Source organism: Macaca nemestrina, chromosome 1, assembly GCF_043159975.1.
Source record: "Macaca nemestrina isolate mMacNem1 chromosome 1, mMacNem.hap1, whole genome shotgun sequence".
Lineage (NCBI taxonomy): Eukaryota > Metazoa > Chordata > Mammalia > Primates > Cercopithecidae > Macaca > Macaca nemestrina.
In genome coordinates, this window is record NC_092125.1 from 230,854,981 (window position 1) to 230,877,926 (window position 22,946).

At 55.7% G+C, this 22,946-nt stretch overlaps 1 protein-coding gene across 6 annotated transcripts in view; it reads right to left on the minus strand.

Moving 5' to 3' along the window:
* The window catches only part of LOC105496680 (PR/SET domain 16), a 364,998-nt gene that overhangs the window by 168,063 nt on the left and 173,989 nt on the right, over positions 1 to 22,946 (minus strand). For all 6 annotated transcript variants that reach the window (XM_071067547.1, XM_071067538.1, XM_071067522.1 and 3 more), the window contains exon 3: positions 22,359 to 22,409. In XM_071067547.1, coding sequence (XP_070923648.1) covers positions 22,359 to 22,409 — 51 coding nt within the window. The remainder of the gene's footprint in view (positions 1 to 22,358; positions 22,410 to 22,946) is intronic.

Below are 22,946 nucleotides of genomic sequence, written 5' to 3' on the forward strand. Positions count from 1 at the left end.
GAGCCGTAGTGGGGGCCTGCAACCATGGCAGGAGCCTCGGGCCCTTCCCTCGGGGCCAGTGGGCCAGCCGGAGTCTAGGGCCTGCTCACCATACGCTCCCACGCGTGTGCAAACAGGCACCCCGTTAGATTCGGGGGTCATGGATTGAGGGCCGGGGAGCCATGGTCCGCAGGCCCCTGAGGTCAGCAGCCGGGTCGGCTGGTTTGCACCCACGTTGGTTGCGAATGGCAGGCAGATCCACCCCGTCAGAACAAAGCCAAAACAACAGTGTGGACTCCTCAGGGTTCCCACCTCCTTCCTGGCTTGGAATCCACTTCTGACTCGGCTTAGGATCCACGTCACGGACCTGTGTCCTATGGACCAGGGAGGCTCCTTGTGGGCTGGGGAGCCAATGCCACCACCGACACCCACTGTGGACCCGCAGTGGCTGGGGATGGAGAAACGGTTCACAGATGGAAGGGCTGGTACTCCGCTCAACTTTCAGAAGGAGGGGCAGGGGCTGGAATCACCCTGGTGCTGGAGGGGCCACCCCTTCAGCCGCTCTGTGAGGCCGCTCCTCGTTTCTGAGCCGCTCTGAGTCAAAAGAACACAGGCACCCCGGGATATGAAATGATATAAACACCGTGGTAAAGAGTCTGGCGGTTCCCCAAAAAGTCAGACATAGCGTTATTGTGACCCAGCCATCCCAGACCTAGGCTGCTCCCCACGAGAATCGATCCTTGTACACACGTACACAGAGCAACACGATTCACAACACCCGCAGATGCAAACAAGCCTCACATCCTCCGGTCAGGGATGAGTGGATAGAAGAGGTGTGGCCCCTCCACACAGGGGAACATTACTAAGTCAGAAAAAGGCACAGAGCTCCGACATGAGCTACAACATGGATAAACCTTGACAACATTATGTTCAGTGAACATTTTAGCCATAAAGGCCACACACTGCATGATTCCATGAGATGAAATGTCCGGAACAGCAGATCCAGAAAGAGAAGGCAGACTTGTGGTTGCCTGGGGCTGGAAGAGAGGGGATGGGAGTGGCTGGAAGAGAGGGGATGGGAGTGGCTGGAAGAGAGGGGATGGGAGTGGCTGGAAGAGAGGGGATGGGAGTGGCTGGAAGAGAGGGGATGGGAGTGGCTGGAAGAGAGGGGATGGGAGTGGCTGGAAGAGAGGGGATGGGAGTGGCTGGAAGAGAGGGGATGGGAGTGGCTGGAAGAGAGGGGATGGGAGTGGCTGGAAGAGAGGGGATGGGAGTGGCTGGAAGAGAGGGGATGGGAGTGGCTGGAAGAGAGGGGATGGGAGTGGCTGCCCACGGGTACAGGGTCTCCTTCAGGGCTAACAAAGATGCTGCAGAACTAGACAGAGGTGGCTGCAAAATACCAAATGTACTAATGCTGCTGCTTGTCCATTTTAGAATAATTGGTTGTATGTTTTGTACATTTCACATTGATTTAAGAAAAGAAAGAAAAGGAGACGGCTCTAAAATGCATGTGGTTGGACACAGTGGCTCACACCTGTACTCCCAGCACTTTGGGAGGTTGAGGCAGGTGGATCACCTGAGGTCAGGAGTTCGAGACCAGCTTGGACAACATGGCAAAACCCGGTCTCTACTAAAAATGCAAAAAAAAAAAAATGTAGCTGGGCCTGGTGGCGGGTGCCTGTAATCCCAGCTACTCAGGAGACTGAGACAAGAGAATTGTTTGAACCTGGGAGGCAGAGGTTGCAGTGAGCTGAGATCGTGCTATTGCACTCCAGCCTGGGTGACAAGAGCAAGACTCCATCTCAAAAATAAACAAACAAACAAACAAAACGCATGCCCCACCGCAGTCTGGCTGGAGCGTGGGAGCGGCAGAGGGTGCAGGACCATGCCTCCCACCTGTGAGACAAGCGGGTCTGAGATCCAGGGAGTGGCTCCCGCTCCTGGGGCCCTCTCCTCGTTGGAGGAGCGGAGCAGCAATGCCTCCAACGCAGCTCCCTGATTAACTCTTTGCAAATGCGAACTGCTCCGTCCTCGCCGGCCTCTCTGGGGCTCTCAGGGGCAGAGAATTAACTCGCATCTGCTGAGGTAAGCGCAAGGGGCTCTCGGGGAGAAACGGTTGCGGCGCGCATTTTTCTCCGGTGGATTAGGGGTGCTCGGCCATCCTTGGGCCACCCCTGCCCGGCTCTCCCGGCGTCCGGCTGTGCCAGGCAGGCCTGCTCGTTCCGTGGAAGTTTACGTCTCTTTAATAAAGATTAAGATGTCAGAGGGCCAGCGTTGCACAAAATCCCACTTTTATTAACTTCTCATTACCAGCTGAAGAGTGAAGCCCATTTCTGAACTTCTGAAGCAGCGCATTTTCCCCAGGAAGAAAATAGTTATTAAATATGCATTTATGATGACTGCAGCTCACGGGTTCTTGCTGACTAAGCGACGGGCCGCACACCGCCCTGGATGGACTCGAGACGACGGGGACTTAATGGAAAGAGGGGCCAGGTGGCCTCGCCAGGCTGGAGGGCGCCCCTCGAGGTGGGGGCTGGGCCTGGCCTCGCCCTCCTGGGCTTTATGAGGCACGCACCAAGGAACCCTGGGGAGCACTGCAGAGCCCTGGGGAGCACTACACGACCGTAAAGGGATCACAGAGAGCGAAGGACCTGGGCACGACCCACCGAGGCAGGATCTGGGGGCTCCCTGGGCAGTGAGGACAGGGCATGAGGTGCCAGTTGGATAACGCCTGTCTGGCTGGGGCTCACCGTGACCTCCTGGTTAACCATGGTCAGCTCCTATCCTCACCTTCCCAGGACAAACCCAGGCAGCCCCGGGGCAAGAGGTCTGGCCTTGGCTGTAATTTCAGGAGCTCCCAGTCCCAAGAGGGGCCTCTTTGGTCTGCTTCTCCCTCTCCCACCAGGACAAACCCTTCTCTTCCCATGAACCTTGGATGGGTCCCTTGAGTCATACACCTCTGCATCTGCCTCCTCCTGGCAGCGAAAAGCAGGCAGGGCAACTCACCTTCCCACCCTGAAGCCTCCTAGCCCCTCCCCAACCCCCTACTGGGACACGATCTCAGCCTCCACTAGGCCCTTCACATCATCAGTCTCAGGCCCGTCAGGCCTCCCTATGAGCTGTGCCCAGCAGCTTAGCCCTCTAGCTCCTGTCCATTTTCAGCCCCTTCCCACCCACACCTGCATTCCTGTCCCCTCCCCCTGCACCCTGGGCTTCTGTCCCAACCCTAAGGGACATGCTTTTGTCAAGCCATGGTCACAATTTCTCTGGACCCAGAGCCCTGCTCCTGTCTCATCCCTGTCCACCACCCTCAGTCCCAGTCCTAACAGCCACTCCCCTTGGCCTCAGTAGGTGGCTCCAGGGATTACAGGGCTGCTTCCCGCCTCCCTGCTGGTCTCAGCTCCCTCCTGGGCCCTGGGTCAGGGAAGGGCTGGGGGACTCAGTGGCTCAGTCCAGGTTTCTCTGTGCTCAGAAATCTGCATCTGTCTGCCTGACGCCTTCTCTGATATCCACCATCTCCATTTCCGTCTCTCCGCCACCCAGTCCCCTACCCTGGGCATCAGGGCTTCCCATCCCTGCCAATGAGCCCATCCCCACTGTCCTCAGTCCCTGTTTCCATAGACTGATCCTTCTCCGAGACGTCCCAAATATGCCTGTTTGTCATCTTCTGTTCCATCCTTGTCCAAGCCCCTCTGCCCTTGGCTCTCTGCAGCCCCCTCCCGTCAGCACCCCAGGGACTCATGTGCATGGGACCTGCAAGCTCCCTCCACGCCCCTCCCCTGCCTCCCCCCTTGGCCTGGGGTCCTCGAATGCCCCTCCACGCCCTTCCCCTGCCTCTCTCCTGGCCTGGGGTCCTCAGATGCCCCTCCATGCCCCTCCCCTTTCCTCTCCTCCTGGCCTGGGGTCCTCAGATGCCCCTCTGCGCCCCTCCCCTTTCCTATCCTGGCCTGGGATCCTCAGATGCCCCTCCACGCCCCTCCCCTGCCTCCCCTTCTGGCCTGGGGTCCTTAGATGTGCTGCTCCCTCCACCCGGAAGGCTCAGCTCTGCTCCACATCCTGCTCCAGCTCAGCCTCAGGGACTCCCTCAAGGCCCCTCCGCAGAGAGGCCCCGGGTCACACAGCAGCCCATTTTCGGCCTCCATAGCACTGCTCACGACATTGTTGTTTCTTTTTGTTTTTTATTCCTTTCCTTTAGGAGGTGGTGGGCTCTGGGGAAGGGCCTGACTACTCACAGCCTTGGCCTCGGAGACCTATGCTCCCTAAGCTTGCGGGAGGAGACAGCCAGGTGTCTGCTCAGCTGCTCATAGCTTCAGGCAAAGTCCTGCCCCTCCCTGAGCCCTGGAACCCCCTGATGAAGTGGGGGTCATAAAGAGAGAGGGCGAGTGCTTGTGCAGGAGGCTCCGAGAGGCGTCGACTGAATGAAGGAACCAACAACCACAGAAACAAAGGAATGAGTGGATGGCGCTGCCACCTCCCACCTGCACCATCTGCCTGGAGGTGGCTTTTCTAATGGGGGGCAAAGCCTTCTCCTGGTTTCATGTTCCAATTATTAGATGAGACACCTCCTTTGGTATATCCATCTTGCCATCCAGGCGGCCTCCCTGGAGCCGTGGTCAGGGCTGTGAGGGCCTGGAGGAGCCTAGTCAGGTCTGGCATCTGCAGGGCAGCATGGGCAGGAGCCAGCAGAGAACTATGGCCCAGACATATGGGCCATGTCCCTTGGGGCAAGTTCCCCCATAGGATGGAAGAGCTCAGGGACTCTGGCAACCTGTGCCACTCTCGGCTGCATTCAGGCTCTGCTGGGGTCTCTGTGAGTGAGATCTGGGTGAGTGGCCAGGACAGATGCCCAGGGACCACTAGGCCAAGTTAGGCCCCCCAGGATTCCCACCACCAACAGGTGGTCCCATCTAGAGCGGGCCTGCGGGGTCCCTGCGGGAGAGCAGCACGCCCTGTCTACTTGGGATGGTCCCAGAATTCTGGTCTAGACCTGATGTTTCTGCACCTGGGGGCGAGGCCTTCGACAAAGCCGGGTGGGGCCGGAAGAGCCTTAGACACAGTCAGTGTCCCGGTGCTCAGCCTCAGCTCACCGTGTTCTCTGACCAGCCTTTCCCATCCCCGGGCACTCAGAGCAACTGAGGACAGAAATGGAAGAGGCTGCTGGTGCTTGAGACCCACGTGGGGTGGGAGGGGCCGCCACACAGGCTGCAGGGTCTGAGGAGCCCCTAGGGTGCACACTGAGCCGTCATCTACCAGAGGCCACGTGCCTGGAGCAGCTGGTGCCCCCACGATCCCCTGTCCACCAGGGCACCTCCATCTGAAACAGACCCTCTCTCTACGGCCCTGCCAGAGGCACGATCGCTCACTCTCAAGGATCCAGTGCTTGGCCGTCACCCCGCACCTCCCAGCACCGTCACGGTAGCACCCCGCAGGTGTCATCCCTGGGACCCCATACCCGCACACCCTCGTGTTGTCTCTGTGTTGTCATTACTGCTGTCATCGTCACTGAACTGCTTCTCCCACTAAAGAGCACGTGTGTGTCCTGTGGGATTTTTCTCTGTGGGGTCTTTTCAAGCTGCACCTCTTCCCCACAACCCCTCAGCAAGGACCCCATCACTCCAACTTCATCATCTGGTTTTGAGGAGAGGAGTGGCCAGGAATAGCCTGCAACCAGGAGTAGGGGGCCACAGAGGGAGGGGCCCTGGCCAACCACACCTCCCGCCAAGGGTGACACTGTGGATCCCGGGCTCCTTGATGAAGCTGGTTCCTTGGGGGCCCCAGGGAAAGACTCCTGCTCCCTCTGGCTGAGTTTTTCCCGATGGCTGAGTTTTTCCCGATGGCTGGCTTTGTCTTCAGATGGACTCCTGGTGACTCACAAGTGTGGGGCTGTCTCTCCGATTCCCATGTTCCCAGAATAATGTGGAGTCCCTGGGGGAAGGAGGGAGCCCTCGGTCTTCAGAGTCCGGGGACGCAACTGGGTCACAAATGCACTTTAATGGGTCAAATAGGAGCCTCATGTTGGTGCTTAGCACACAGAGCCAGAGCGCCTGCGTTCAATGCCCCTCACAGCTGTGTGATCTTGGGCAGGTTACCGAACTTCTCTGTGCCCCATTTCTTCACCTGTAGAATGGGTACTGCTCACCAAAAGCACAAGTGCCTGAAGGCACATTAGCCAAATAAACAAGCAGACTGGGTTTTCAGTCCTTCCCTCTGAAAGTGCCCTGTACTGGAAGCTTCCATTCAGTTCCAAGGGCAGCAGAGCAGATGGCTTAGAAAAGAAAAGCAGACAGGGTTGGGGGTAGGATGGCAGCTCTTTTCTTTCTCCTCCTATTGCCTCATGGCCCATGGGACCAGGAGTTGAGCAGGCTGCAGGCCAGACCCCCCATCAACTGAGCAAACCTGGTCCCCGGGGCACGTTTCTGAAAGGAGCCAGGATGGAGGGTGGGGACCAGGATGGAGGGTGGGGCAGGCGGAACGCCAGTTCTTCCAGCCTCTTTCAGGAGGCAGGCTGGGCTGCCACAGGAGGAGTGGAGGAGGTTCCTGAGAGTCTGGCTCCAGGGGTGTCTGGGCAGGTCTCCCCCGCGAACCCAGTTAGGTGGGTCTGGTGTGTGTGTGGGTGGGCTGGTGGGCAATGCCGTGTGTACAGGTCATCTACCCGGCCCCCCTGGGTTCAGTGCCTGCGCTCCAGGGCCTGTTTGCTGGAGAGGGTGAAAGGGACTCTCGCCACTGTGTAAATAGACTTTGCAAAGGCCTCGGCTTTCTCACCCCGTCTCCAGCTCTCCAAACTCACGCTATGAATTGGTGGGCTTATCAAACCCCGTCTGGCAGTTAAAAGATGTTTCCATGCATTGTGAGGCTGCATGGAAACCAAGTCATCTCGCCCCAAGGACAAAGGAACTCAAGTGTTTGAAATGCAAAAATATTTTGACCCGACTACATCATTTTTCAAAGGAAAAAAGTAATTCGCGGCTCACAATTCACTTGCTATCTCACAGGAAGTCCTGTATTTCTTATTCACTCCCCAAGGCCTGCTTCTCTGTGTGAGAGGTCACCTAAGAGGACCAGGGTGTGAGGGACATTCAAGAGTTTTCTTTCCGCCTCTTCCTGTTTTTTTTTTTTTTTTTTTTTTTTCTTGTTAATGCCTCATGTTTGTGAAGTACTCTCCTGAGCCCTGTTCTATGCCTTATCTCCTGGGGTCCTCCCCACCCCAGGAAGCTGAGTGGGGTACAGAGCATCTACCCTCTGTTGCCAAGTCAGAAAGCAAGGCCCTAACAGGTTAAGTGACTTGCCCCAGGTCATGCTGATTGATGATGGAGCCAGCACTGAAGCTCCTGGGGTCTCCCGGTCCCTTGATGTCTGCCCTCTCCTGGGCTCTTTAGTTCTCCCATGTAATGACTGTGTCTAGATGGGACCTTGAGGCTCATCATCATCATTGTCATCATCAGCAGTATCAACATCATCATCACTATCATTGCCATTGTCATCATCTCCCTCATCACCTAAATGATCCTCCTCCTCATCATCTGAATCACCACCATCACCAACATCATCACTATCATCACAACCATCACCATCATCATCACCACCATCACCATTATCACCATCACCACCACTATCATTATCACCACCATCACCATCATCGCCATCACCACTATCACCATGATCACCACCACCATTACCATCATCACCATCACCATCATTATCACATCATCAACATCATCACCACCATCACCACCAACCCCATCACCATCATCATCAGCACCACTATCATTATCGCCATCACCACCATCACCATCATCATCATCACCACATCACCATCACCATCATCACCATCACCACCATCACCATCATCACCATCATCATCACTACCATCACCATCATCGCCATCACCACTATCACCATCACGACCATCACCATCATCAGACCATCACCATCATCACCACCACCATCATCATCATCACCATCACCATCATCACCACCACTATCATCACCATCACCATCATCACATCATTACCATCATCACCACCACTATCATCACCACCACCACCACCATCACCACCATGACCATCATCACCACCACCACCACCACCATCATCACCATCACTATCATCACCATCACCATCATCACCATCATCATTACCATCTCCATCATCACCACCATCACCATCACCGTCATCACCACCATCACTATTATCATCATCATCAACATCATCATAATCAAAGCTACGATCATCATCGCCTTCATCACTAACATCATCACTACCACCACGGTCACCGTCATCTTCATCTTCATTATCAACTTCATCACCACCATCATCACACAAATCTTGATCTCACTATGAGTCTCAGGCATGTGCCAGGTGCTATTTCAAGTTTACTTTACACCCCACAACTTGTCTAGTCACCACCATAACTCTGAAGCAAAAGTTATTATTTCCACTTTACAGATGGAGAAATTAAGGTGTCAGTAGCATAAAGAAGTTTTCTTACAGGCCCTTTGCCTTCCAGGAAGTTCTTTTCACCACTAAGTCTCCCAAGTCCACAGAAAGTGCTTGTGGACAGACCTTCATGGGGACTCTGGAGCAGCTCAGAAGAGGCTTAGCAGAGAGGCAGCCTGTGGGGTTAGAGCTGAGTAAAACCCCAAAGGCCTGTGGAGCTGTGCTTGGGGCCTGGCCCCCAGAACCACAGAAATCCAGACAATCAGGAAGTGTTCCCTGCTGGGCCAGGGCTTGGGTACTTGCTTGGGTTCACACAACCAAAGCTGTTTGAAGAGCAAGAGTTTCTCTTTGAGAGTGGGGTTTCAGAAGGGGTTCCCTGAGGGGTACACTGCAAGGGAGATGCAAGTCTTCCCTGGAGTTGTGTGGGGAGGTGTGAAGGGTGTATGACGCTGGAAAACCAGGGGCCCAAAGAAGGGCAGGGGGCTTAGGGGATACTATGGGGAGAGTTTGAGGGCCACAACTTAGTAATGGAAGATCCTGGGCACCCTGTAAGGAAGCCTGGATGAGGGACATGCAGACGGCACCTGCTGCGCTAACGAGGGACCGACAGCTGGGACCAGGCCTGACCATGGAGAAGGGAGGCATAACCCAGGCCCAGGACACGGTCCCACCATGGAGCGGGGAGGCGCATCCCAGGCCCGTGGAGGCGGCTCGTGCAGAAATCCCTCGCTTGGGGCTGGTTGTGGGGACCACACCGTTTCCAACCTCAGAAATCTGGACAGCCCAGAGCATGCGGCGCTGTGGGCTGCACTGCAAAACACTTCACTGGGTCCCCTCTTGCTCCAGCCTCCTGTTCACTAGTTGGTCTGGGTTTCAGGGCTTTCTTGGGGGGCCTGATTTGCCACTTACTGCCTATGTGGCCTTGGGTGGTGAGTTTACCTGCTTGAATGCAGTTTTCTCACGATTATGTGGAGGGAAAGAAAGGCAGCTGCCTCACAGGGCCGCTGTGTGGCCCCAGCACTCACTGGCTGTGCCCTAAGATCATCCCTTGGAGAGCTGCAGGGCAGCCTCTACCACCCAGACCTGAGCCCAGCGTGGCCAGACTTCGCACAGGGAGGGTGCTGCCATGCCCAGGCACAATCATCGTGGTGAACGAGGCCCGGAGATGTCTCGCCAGCCCCAGCTGCAGCCCCTGGAAGGAATCCCCGGGGCCTTCTGCTTCCGGCGCCTGCCTGGACCCTCCTCGTGGGTAAACTGAGGGTGACTTGGGCCTCCCCTCAGGCTGGTGTGACCTGCCGAAGGGCTGTGCGTGGGCAGACACGGGACAGAGGTGCTGCTCGTCCCTGGACCTCCTCCCCCGACCCAGGGTGCCCACGAATCCAAGCCTTCCTTCCGGTCTAATTTGCTGCTTTCTCCACCTTGCCAGTTCCCTTTTGCTCCCGCCTCTGCATTTCTTGTCCAAAACAGAAATACAAAGGGAGGAAATCTATTCAAAAGTCCTCCTCCTCATTTTATTTTTGCAGCTCTCTGGGGTGCCCAGGCTTCAGATTCTCTTCCGATAATTATCTGCCCTTTCGGGGCCTTGGTAACCCAGAGCCTCAGGTTTGGGAGGCAAGAAGGAAGCTCTGGCCTGGCTCGAGCAGGGAGCCCGTTCCCCAGCAGACACCGCCGCGCGCTCGCCCCTTCCCCTCTAACCCGGTGTGTGTGAGCCGGCTACAGTGGTTGCTTTTTGTCTCTGAATATCTCCACTTCCTCTCAGCTGATCCGTGATGAACACCAGACCAGACTCTTTTTATGTGATAATTTTCCATCCCAGGCAATTCAAACATTTCTGTGGCTAATAATCTGAGTCTTGGCCATTGCTCAGAAATAACAGAGGCGAGGTTCCAACATAAAATAATACGTCTTGCTTTTTATTACTTAATTCATCAACACTATACTGGAGAAACATCTTGTTAACTGGGCAAGAAGAAACAGTTTCCCAATGCAGCCCTGGCTGATGGAAGCGGGTGTCAGGTGGAGTAATGAATCCCGTTAGCATAAAAAGAGGCCAGCGCTGAAAGAGGGTATTATTCAAAGAGGGAAATATTACTAAATAAGAAATCGGTACACTCGCACGGAATCTGTTACATTAAGAATCCCACTCTTTCTGGCCAAACTCAATTTGTTATCCTCACAATCTCCCCCCGTAGATAACAGATGAGAAGAGGAATAGCCCCGAAAAAGTGACCCCTCGGAATCTGCGAAGTACAGGGACGCAGCCAAGCCCACCACAGCATGACAGTAGACGCTTGCCTTTCCCACCCTCCAAGGTCTGTGATGATCTGATTTGGACCCTCACAGCGGAAGGCCCCCAGGGACCTGGGGCACCAAAAGCAAAGGCCTAAGAGGTCCTTGTTGCAGGGAACTGAAGTCCCAGAAGAATTCAGACTCCAGGAGGAGTCTGATGAGCTTGGTGGAATCTAACCTCATGTCTCCAGCACCCAGGACAGCTCCCCACCCACAGTAGGTGCTTCCTAGACACAGCCAGCCCTCGCATGTGTGGAGACGCTGGTTCCCACTCACCTCCTCCCGCTGCAGGTGCCCAAATCCAAGGATGCTCAAGTCTCTTATAGAAAATGGCATCACAGTGAATTAGCCCTCTGACTCTGTGGGTTTCAATGTGTGGTTGGTTGTATCCCGGCAACACTATTAAATGGAGAAGGGTCTTCAAACGCCAGCCTACAAGACCCCAAGGCAGGCATATTTGTTGAATGAATGAGTGAGTGAATGAATGAATGAGGGACGTTTTGAAAATGTAGAACTGAATCAGACACAAGGAACTCACTGAGCAGATCAGTCAGGGCGAGCATGGTTATGCCAACGTAACAAACAGCCTCTAAAACTCTGTCTTAACCAAATAACAAAGTCTTATTTTTCCTAAATAAACGTGTGACTTTTATTTTTTTCCCAAGCCCAGTGTGACTTGGCAGGGCAGCTCTGCTTGTGGTAAAGACTTGAGGAGCTCTCTGGGACTCTCTGGTTGCAGGGTTGGAGAGCAAAGAACTCCGGAGGGACCACACCAGCAGCTGGTGCCCGGCCTAGAGCGGCAGTGCCTACCCTCATACTCACCGGCCCGATGCTCCACCCAACCCCAGGTGGGCAGAAAGTCTCATCCTACCTCATTCCTGGAAGGCAGAGAGCCAGAAACTGGGGCCAGCTGTGCCAATGGCACCCACACACATGAAGGGATGACCCACAACCCTGGGCCACAAGGATTTTAGAATCCAGCCAACTAGAAGAGCCTTCCACGGCCTGCCAGGTGCTGCCAGTGTTCACTGACTGCCTTTACCACTTCCTGAGTGTGTGCTGCAGGTGGCACAGCCCTATGTGCTTCACTTCACATATTAACAAGTAAAACACCCCCTATTGGTGTTCATTTAAAAAAATCATTATCTCACCAATAAGGGATATTATCATTTAAAACTATTTCCAGCCGGGCTTTTCAGACACATATGTCTTTATGCATGTGCACGTTGTTTGCATACAACATGCATCTTCTAGAAAACTCTTTTTTAACGAAGACTTTATTTTTTAGAGCAATGTCAGGCGCACAGGAAAACAGGATGGACAGTACATTGCTCCCTTCGACTCACTCTCTCCCTGTCTCCCCGCAATTCCCCCGTGACGCACACCTACGTTGGTGTGATACTCTTGTTACAATGGAGGAACGAGTATCAGCCCGTTATTATTAACGGACGTCCACAGTGGACCTCAGGGGTCATGGTCACGTGTGAATGTAGAATGGCGCCTGGACCCGCCCTGGGAGTGTCACACAGAGCCCTGCCCCTGCCCTGCCCACTCGTCCTGCCCCCCAGCCCGGAGCAGCCCCTGATGGTTTTGGTTCTTCTACAGCGTTGCTTTGTCCCGAGTGCCGTGGGGTTGGAGGCATGGAGCATGCAGCCTTCTCAGACTGGTTGGGTCAAGCCGGTTTATCTTCTCTTATCCTGATGTCTCCTCTCCTCTTCCCTCCTGGTTAACCTCACTACCAGTTACTCAGCATCAGCGAAAGCAAGGGGCAGCCTGAGCTGTTCTCCAGTCCCGCTCCCAGGTGAGGCGCTGTCACTGTGCCACATACCTGCTCTCTGCCATGTAACCATGTCCTCCCCTGAGAGGCGGGCTCATTCCACCCCTGTGCTGTTGGTGTGGCCCCGGGGTTGGCTTTGGGTGTCGGTGTGGCCGTGGGGTTGGCTTCGGGTGTCGGTGTGGCCGTGGGGTTGGCTTCGGGTGTCGGTGTGGCCGTGGTATTGGCTTCGGACACAAGTGACGATGGGCTTGTTCTGAGCCAAGGCGTAAGGAGGATGAGGACTACGTGTGTCTGCCGTCCTCTTCTGCTGCCACCAGGAATATTTCATGCCCCCAGATAGCTCCAGCGTCCAAGGAGGGCAGGCAGTCAGGACAAACTGGGCCCAACCGCCAGTGTGGACCAAGCCCTGCTGCGTGTCCACAGCAGCTAAGTCGAATGCGATACGGATAGGCACCATGTGTGGTTTCGAGCCACCGAGTTGGGGGATGGCTTGTGTCTCCCGCCCCCTCCCCATGCCACTGTGGCCACAGATGAACACTGCACCTCCCAGAACTCCACCCTGTCCGTCCTGCCTCTCTCTGAGCCCAACTGTGTTGACAGCTCAGTGCCATCCTGGGCTGGGCTCCTGAAGAGTCGGGGGCAGCCCTGACTTCGTGCTGAGAGCCGTCTGGGAGGCCATGTGCTGCACGCGACCCTCAGGACCCCACTGTGAGGTCTGCAGGCTGGCGTTTGGAAACTGTCTCCTGCGATTAAGAGTGTCGTGCATTATTTTCTGACGTGGCCTGGTGGGGGTGATACTACCTGGATGGCTAGTGTGGAGATACATTCAGGAGAATCGTGGAGGCTGTGGAGCGTGTGGCGCCTGGCGAGCATTCTGTAAGCGATGGTGACATGCACAGCAGCAGCGAGCAGGCTGGAGGGGTCCCTGCACATGAGGCTGGTGTATGGTAGAGGACAGCCCGGTGTCGGAACCAGGGAGGGGGAATGTTGCATCTCCATGAGCACACACCCTGCCTTTTTCCTTCTTTCCTGCATGACCCTCCTTCCCGCCCCCACCCCCTCAGCACAAGGCTGAACACACACCGTCTCATGGCCAGCCTGGAACCTGCAGTGGCAGTGAGGCAGGAGGGGGAGGCTTGGCACTGCTGCTCAGTGGCCCCAGCTGGGACCCTCACGGTCCACACACCTGTGGGATCACAGTCGGCCCCAGGAAGCCAGTGCCCCCACCAGAGAAGTAGGCTCATGGAGCACAAGCCTGGGATGCTTGTGGATCTGCAACCTTCTCCCGGGGCCTGGCTGCCCCACCCTGCTGCCCACCAGCCCCACCCCCAGGGCAGGTGCTTTCTCTAACAGCAGGTGGCTTCTTAGATAAGGTGGGGAGATACCACCTTCCATGAGGGGCCCACCTCCTGCGGAAAATTTCCACCAGCGAGATAGGCCTCACGGACCCCCACCGCAGCCCCCACTGGTCACATGAGGCCCTTACTCTCCCCAGAGCCTTCTTCTGGCCTCTAGAGCAAGACTGGACCCCAAGAAGCCCGGGAAGATCCTCCCTCTATTTGAGGGATTCAGGGCCCGCCTGGGGCCCAGCCTGGACACCGCTATGCAGAGGAGCAGCTGCAGAGCCCAGCCCCTAGTGCCCGCACAGGGACACCACTGGGCATGGCAGGACTTCAGAGCCCAGCCCTCGTAGCCGGGAGCACTCAACCTGCACCACGAGAGGGAAGTGTGCTCAGGCCATTGGGTACCTCACCTAGGCGGAGACAGTGTTCGGGGAGAGGGGTGGCACAGTATGACATCACGGACAGTGAGGAGCTGGGCCTCGGGAAGGGACCCAAGTAGTCCCAGCACCCAGGAGAGCTGCCCTCTTTTACCCTGGAGGGGAACCCGCCCCCCGGCTCACTAGCGCACAGAAGCCCAGGTGATGAGAATGGTGGTAACGAGGTTTGGCAGGTGTCTCAGGAGGGAGGCGGTGTGGCTGTGTGGAAGAGAGAACTCCCCGCCCAAACCAATTACCGCAGACTTTGCTGAGGTGTGTGTTCATGTTTAAAGCAGAAGAGGCTAAGCGGGGCTCAGAGCTGATCTATTTTTCTCTCCTAATAGTGCGGCACAATTTAATTAACTCAATATTGCACCCACCTGAAGATTACGGACGGGGTTTATTGACACCACCATCTGGCTCCTATAAAGCTGGTAATGTAGCCAATAAATCCTGCTTCAGAACCAGGCGCCTGCGAGAGGTGTCCCGCCTGCAGGGTCTCCCCGTGCGCCCTGCTGCGGGAGCTGCTTGGGTGGCCACGATGGAGGGGCTGCCCTGGGCACCCTGTGGCATCGGTTCGGTTGTGGAGAAAGGGTGCTGGTTCCAGGGCAGTACCCGTGTACCCTGACCCCCGCAGGGGCCATGGTGCCACTTCAGAGGCAGGTGTCTGCCCAGGGGCCCCCTACCCTGGTCACTGGGTTCCCGCTACCCCGACTGGTCCCCTCGTTCCCACACCCAGTAAAGAGCAGCCAAGCCCTGGACATGGGTTCTCAGATGCCGGGTGCCCAGAGCTGTGCCTGACTGTTGCACTCTCACCCCACCTCACCCCGGGTGCCCAGAGCTGTGCCTGACTGACATGCTCTCACCCCAGTTCACCCCGGGTGCCCAGAGCTGTGCCTCACTGCCGTGCTCTCACCCCACCTCACCCCGGGTGCCCAGAGCTGTGCCTGGCTGACACGCTCTCACTCCAGTTCACCCCTGAACCACGCAGCATGTGAGACTCATTATCTCCCATTGCAAAGGAGGAAACCAAACGGCAAGGCCTGGAGCTCAAGGCTGAGGGCCGCACTGTCCCGGGCAGAACCAGGTCCAAAGGGCAGGGGTGGGCGGGGAAGGGGCCCTGGCTTGGTCTGGCTCCTCTGGGTCTCCAAGGTAAGAAGACCCCTCTGTTTAACTTGGGGTTAAGGCAACGTCTCAGTGTGTCCTAAAATTTGTGATGTTTTGTCTGCTACTGGAATTTAAGTTTCAGCATAAAGGCTTAGCACGATAGAGGTCATTCCTGATGACAGCAGGGTCCCCAGAGCCACCTGTTCTCATGCCGAGCCAGGGACCCCGAGATGGGGGACACAGCTCCCTGCCCTGCCTTCCAGGCTCCGTCCACACCAGCCCCACTTCTGCGGGGCCTTTATGCCAGGCTGTACCCTCGTAGGCCTTTCAGAAGCTTCCCAGGGATGCTTCAGGGTGAGAAAGAAACCCAGGCTCTTCTTTCAGTCACGCAGAAAAAGGACAAGTTAAATTCTCATGTCCGCCCACACACTCTTGGACTTGGGCTGGATCTGTGTGAACAACCGCCCTCCCCAGGCTGCCCTGAGCCCCCGGCACCCTCAGGCCCTGGGGCCTTGCAGAGCAGAAAGGAAGCCACCTCAGACACGCAGGGCGGAGACCACGGCACCACCACAGCAGGTAATAAGCCACTGTGCAGGACGGTAATTAGCTACACCCCTCCCAGCCGAATCTGACGGTTTCCGCTGATTCAAGGGATCCTTTGGTTGAGGTGGGGGTGGGGTAAGTGGAATCAACTCAATTTAGAACGGGGGGAGGGGAGGCGGCAAAAAGGTTACGTTGATAAAGTCGTCACCCAGCCTGGAGCTGCCCATAACTCACCTTGGGCCACGCTAAACGGGCCATTAATCACCCTTATCAGCCTGTGAAGGGGCCCCTGCGGGACCGCCCTACCCCAGGGGGCAAGTTCAGGTGTGGCGAGGTGGCGAGAGGTCGGAGTCCACCCAGGGCCGGCTGCCACCTTGGAGGCCACGGGAGCTGTGGCTGCGGCCCCTCCCTCGGGCCTGATTTCTGCCCTGCGGACTGGAGCCTCGGGAGCAGAGCAGCCTCTCCAGACAAGCCGCAACAGTTGTGAAAACAGGATCCTGGGAGTGGGGTCGGGGGAGGCGGGAGAGAAGGCGGAGAGGGCGGAAGCCAGGCACCTGGGCTGGTCCCCGGGGCAGCTGAGGGTCCCCAGGGCCATGGCCCAGCGCTGCCTTGGGAAGGGGATGGCGCGGGCGGTGCTTTCTGACTTTCTGCTGCCTGGGCCGCCTTACACCTCTCCGCCTGCAGCCTTTGATTCAGCAAAATCAAGGATGCAAACTTCTTAGGAATACTTAGTTTCCATGGTAACCGTAGCTGACCTCAACATTATTGTTCTCAAGAGGGGACTGACTTTACTATATGTTCATTCACTGAATTAATGGACTCCCAGTTCTTTTATCAGCAACCCTGGGACAATGGAAAGAGAGACATGTCGTCAAAGGGCTTTCAGCCACTGTCCAGCCTTTTGTCCGCGGCTTACTGCAACGAAGTAAGTCTATTCAGGCTGAGATTATCAAAATCAACTCGGGGCTGTCTCCGGGGCAGCTAAACACACTTGGATTTCATAAAGACATAACTGATCCCACATGCAAATTAATAATTTGGATAGCAGGGTTCTTAGGGTTAGGGACTTGGGTGTGCATTTTTTTTTTCTTTTTTGGTAATAAAGCGCATGGGTAGGTAAATGCAGTTTAGTGACAGCACTCTGGCGGGATCTGTGTTGCTGGCTGGCTGCTAAGGGAACAGGGGGAAAGGCGGTCTGAACCTCACTCACCTCGCTGGCATAGACCTCAGCAAAACCAAGCTTAGGGAGGCCGCAAAAAGCCTTCTAGATCCGGTACACACCATAGAGCCTTCTAGTTCCCATATGCACCAGCTGAGCCCGACGCATGCACAGCAGCACCTCCTTCTGCAGCTCTGTTTTTCAGGGTCCCTGCATCTCTCCAACCCCATCCCCTCCCCTCCCTACCCCCGCCCCCCACTCCTTTCCTCCCCATCCCTCCAGCCTCCTTGAGGAGGAAAACAATACAAACAGAATACAGTAAGCCACAGGCCTGGACACCGAACAGCAGTCTCTGGCTGCGTGGTGCTGTGCTGGGCTCAAAGCCCGGCATGGCCAGGAACTCGGTGTTATCCCGCTCGCAAACTGCCCGGAGTCCCAGCAAGGTCCCAGCCGCGTTTGGACCTCAGGGTGTGTGGCCTCCTCCAGTAACTGCTGCACAAAAGACACTTAGCAGTTGCCTGTCTGTCTCGCTCCCATCTTCCTGGGATCAGGAGTCATCCTTCATTAGCCCCCAGTCCCCACGGGACGGGCACAGAAAACCTCTGGATTCCTCGTTACCGGAGGCATTTTGCCCGGGCCGAGCTATAGAAAATGCCCGCGCCACAGCGCAGTGGGACAGGCCATGGTTCTAACATCCAAATAATCATTTCACAAATTATCATCATTATCAATCAATCACCCTGTTTGGACAATGCGAGGCTGGGCTATCAGATGACTTTTATGACCTGTAGCATTTTGTATGTAATAATAATAACCGGGAGAGATTTATGGACCCATCACCGGCCCCTCTTCCAGCGGAATGACTTTATTAGCTCGATTTATTTTTGACCCTCCTCTAAGCCTCTGCACTCCCGCCCCTCGCCCTGGGGGCTGGCTGGGGTGGACGCATTTTTCCGAAGCTTCTGAAGGGTTTTTTTCAGGTCCTCAGGCCTAGCCGTCCCATGCGAATTCACGATGTATTTATTTTTGGGAGGAGGGGGATAAAGAAGCGGAGGGGAAGAGAAAATAAAAATAAGAGAAAAGGTCACTTCCTTTTGTGTGTGTTTTCCCGTTCTGTATTAACACGTCTTTCCTTTTCAAGAGGGGGAAGGAAAACACGATAAAGTGGACAAAGGGAAAGGCTGCCGGGCCATGTTTCCCCTTTCATATCGCCAGAGATTGAATCAAAATTCTTTCAGCTGATAGCATCTCCCGGGTGGACTACACTCTTGTTAACGGATAAATTCAAGCCCTCCAGAAAGTCAAAGAATAAATTTAAGCCTTTTGCCAAATGTCTATCCTATTGGATTTTGATAAGATGGCCATTGAGCCTTAATAATGTCTTCCATCCATTTTCAGCGAGCCCTTAACACGGCTCTTGATTCGTCCCCAAAGCCTCTTCGCCCGGCCTTTTTATTACCGGCTCTGGCGGGCTCTCCAGGGAGCCGCGCGCCCCGAGTGATGGATGGACAACTCGCTAGATTATCTCCCGCAGATGTTTGCTCTCCAGGAGCCCCCGGGCTTTCCCTCTAAGTAAACAGAGACTAAATAGAGAGTCCGCTGGAGGGAACGGTCCCAGAGGTCCCCGCACCGCGGCCAGGAAAGGCGCAACGCAGCCCGACCCACAGTCAATGTGACTTTTGGGAAGCGCCGGTGACGCGCGCCCAGGGCGCACCAGAGCGGGCGCGGGGACGGGGCCAAAGCTCTGGGCTGCGCGGGCGCACGAGCTGCGGAGTGAACGAAGGCGCAGAGGCCCGGGTGGGAGACAGAGGGGACACGGGAGGCCAGGGCGAGGCTGAAGGGGCACAGGAGGGATGAAGGAGGACCCTCCTCTGCGGTTGCTGGTGGCTCCGCCCTCCTGGGGGCGGGGGTGGGGCTGACGGGAGGCACCTCTGTAGCTCCCACAGGAGCCCCGCCCCGCGCCACAGTCCTGGGTTCGAATCCCAGGCCTCCATACATCCCCCGACCCGGCCACCCTCGCCTGTACATTCTGAGTAGAGTCATCCTGCATCCGGCCCCTTCGGAAACCTCGCTCTCTGATACTTAAAATTCCTAACCGTGGCTTCCTCACAAAATATCACCTTTTCTGTAGCTCATGTGCCAAGCTGCTGATTGAATTAATTAACTTCGTCACATTTCACTGAGGCAGATAAAGAACAGGAAGTTTAATCCTCTCAGCAGTGGATGAACTGAAGTCAGAGACAGGAGTTGCGCACCCACAGGTCACACAGTGCTCCCCCTCCCCCCCGCCACACCGTGATGTTCCCCTATGAGGTTTTTAATGCTCCCAAGTGCGCCTTTGGGTGACGCAAACTACAAAACCTTGAAACCAGAGTCCTCGTCCTATAAGTAAGGATTGCACTGAATTCATCCTGAAAACAGCACCACAGTGTGCACAGTTACCGTAGCAATCCACACATTGCACCTATACCGATAGCTCTAAGTGGCGCCTCTGTTTGCAGGGTGGGGCCTCTGTCTGGACTGATGCCTCTCGAGGGCTGTCTGTCCTGGTCTTCCTGGCCCCCGAGTCTGAAACCTTTGCCTTTGAATTTTAGCTCACATCTCTCAGTCTCTCAGCCCCAACTCCCCTGGGCCCCCGAGAGTGCCTGGAAATGTAACTGAACGGGTCCAGTCAGAGCCCTGGGGTTAGGGATCTGATTCTCCCACCAGCGTGGCCTTGGCAAACACTCGAATCTCCCAGACCTGACGGTGTTTAGTGTAGAGGCTGAAAAAACTGTGAGTTGACAGCTCAGGCAGTGCTGTGTGGCAGCCTCCCCCTCTGGTGGAGCTGCGCCTAAGGACTTGGGTGAGGACGCCTCCTCCAGGCAGCCCCCAGCCCCTCGGACTGGGCTTGCAGGACAGCGGCAGGGAGGAGCCCTGGGCTGGGGTCAGGGGGCCTGCTTAGACAGGACCGCCCACCAACGCCCTTGATGCTGGCTCTCGTACCCTGCACTGAGCTCCCTGCAGCTGCAGTGGTGTTGTGGGGGGTCTCGTGCATCGGGTCTGCTCTGATTCTGTGGGATGGCGGAAGCTGGAACTCCTCAGCCCAACCCAAGGCTCTCAACCAGCTTTCCAAGGGCCTGCGTCAGAGGGATGCCTGTTGCCCTGGGCACTTGGAAGTCGGCCCCTGGCTGGACAGCACCTCATACCCACCCCGGGAGCCGCTCTCAAGAATGACCTTGGGCCACATTGGGCAAGACCTGATGGCCCCATATATGAGACAAAAAGGCAAACCCCACTGTGGCCCAGAGACACAGAAGGTGGTGCCCACTTCGCCCTCCTTCTGTCCTATTTCACTCTGGTTCAGAAGCAGCCAGCACTTGCCTCCTCCGTGCCCTTTAAATCTAGACTTGACCTTTTAACCTTCTGCCTTGACCCCTGTTCCTAGACCAAGCAATCCCTCCCGTATAAACTGATCCCCTTCTAACCTCCTGCCAGGCCACCTCCACGACGCATTTAGGAGAGGCGCGGCCAAGGAGGGCGTCTTGAAAACGTCAGAGGGTCCAGGGACGCATGGGGTGGAAAACTCAACACTTTCAGGCTCACTCGAGAGCTTGAGGGATTTGCACTAACTGCAGGTCACTTTCTGCATGAAGTGGAAATATTGCAGTTCTCGGAAATCAGCAGCGCTGCTTACTGTTTCCTGCTCCTCTACGTCCTTTAAGAAAATGTGAAATCATTTAAAGAGGCAGGAAAGAAGAAAGAGGGAAAGTAGAAAAGACCAGCCCTGGAATTTGCTCCATGGCGCAGTCAAACATGGGTGCAGGAAGACCTCAGGCGTCCTGTGGATGGCGGGGACTGAGAACTAACACCTTGTCCTCAGACAGAAGGACCCCAGCAGGCCAGACACAGCCACACGAGTGATGGGGAGGGACATGGGAACCAGTTCGCCCGGTTTCGAGAGGCCCTTCAGTGGGTCACTGCGGGCTCAGAAGAAGTCTCCATTGCCATGGTTTCTCTAAAATCAGTGTCTCTGGGGTTGAACCTGGAGAGAAGGGTCAGGTCCCCTGTGCTTAGCTCTGCCCAGATGGTGGGTCCCCGTCCCTCATAGGCAGCTCCACCCAAATGCCTCAGCTGAGAGACTGGGAGTTTGGTGGAACTAGCACAGGGCTTTCCTTTGACTTTGGGAGAAAAAGGGCATATCGATGACTTAAATACTCAGCTCAGGTCGTGGGGTCAGGCCTTCCTAACCACAAGGCCGCCAGTACCCCTCAAGCCCATATTCTGCGTCACGGAAACCAGTTGTAATTCTTACAGAATTGTAACAGCACTCGGTAGGCACTGACTCAGCGCTGGCTCCTCTGTGCCAGCAGCCCCCACGGTGCCCCCTGTCCCCTGCGATGCTCTCTGGGTGGAGATGTGTAAATGTGACTCTCTAAATTTTATCTTGCTTTAAAGCAAAGATGCCAAGCGAGAGACTGTTACTTTAATTTTACTAGAAAACCCAAGCAAATAGGAGATCGGCCACCATGTGTGAGGGTGCCTGTGTCTGTGGACGTCTGTGTGTGCGTGCAGACAATGCATAGCCCCTGGAAGCCGAGTTCTGGCTGCTGAATGGGTTCTAGGTTTTGGAGCTGCTTTCCAGGCCGTTCCTCCTCCTGGCCGTCTAGACTGCAGTGTGCACACCCAGCGACACGTGTGACTGTGTGTGTCTCCCCAGGGCCTGTGTGTTTCTCTGCATATCGTTCTCCCTCTGAATCTGTTAGAGCTAATGTCTGTCCACCAGCCGTTACCCACCACCAGTCAGCAAAGCTGTGGATAATGCCACGTGGACCCTTTATCTTTCGCCTCGTGGTTTGCTTATTTAAAGCGATGCTTCTTTGGAAGCTACGAGTGCAGCAAAAGGCTTTGTTGAATCTGCAGCCAATTTTTCCCCGTATTCTTTTCATGAGAGTATCCAGCGAAGACAGTTAAATAAACACAACCTGCGTTTATTTAATTTTCCTGTCTGCGTGGCCTGAAGCTTTCCCACAGGTACAGGGCTCTCCTCCGCTCTTGGGAGTTAGGAGAGTGGCGGATGGCCCTGTACCTGTGACCCTACGGCGACATTATCCCCACCTCCCCACACAATAAAAAGACGCATCCCTGCTAATGACAGCAAAGCCACTGTCCTGTGCACACGTCAGTCCATGGATAACACATTGCTCAGGGCCCACCAGCAACATTCCGACTGCACGCTTGTTAACTCAGGGACAGCTGGGATGGCGGTCGCCCCGCCAGGAGCTCCGAGAACTCTGGGGAGCCGAGACGGCGCGGGGCGAGCTCTCCTACCTTTTTGATGCAGCCTTCCTGGGGTGACACTTCCGCATCCGTCAGTATTTGCTGCAAAACAATTTTGAGAGGGGTTGTTAGTTTCTGAAAAAACGTCGTTCTCAAGCTACACTGGGTTCTAAATGGTGGGGACAGATCCACTGTCCCCAAAAGTCACAGGGTGGGACCCAGCGGCTTCTCCACAGCAGGAAATGAAGACTCCATTGATCGCAGGTACCCCTTCTTCCAGCAGAGGCTCCCCAATCACCGAGGACCCCAAGCAGCCCCCAGGGACTTCACCTCCCTGGAAACACCACACTCCAGGGATGGAGACACAGTGTGTCGCTCACTCTGGCCCTTTAGTGGTTGGGTGGGGACCCAGGTCAAGGCATCTCAAGGTGAGCCATTTGTATTATTTATGAGAAGCATCTGGGCAGAGCGCACGGACACCCTGGATGCTGAACAGACTCTATTTTTATTTCCTTCGAGTTCCATGGACAAATCACACCGTGTGTATTTAGACATAACTTGGCCTATGTTGTGCTTGGCCCTGGACGGGTGAGGGACAGCAAGGTGCGGTCCCTGCCCTTGGGGGGCTTACAGTCCAGC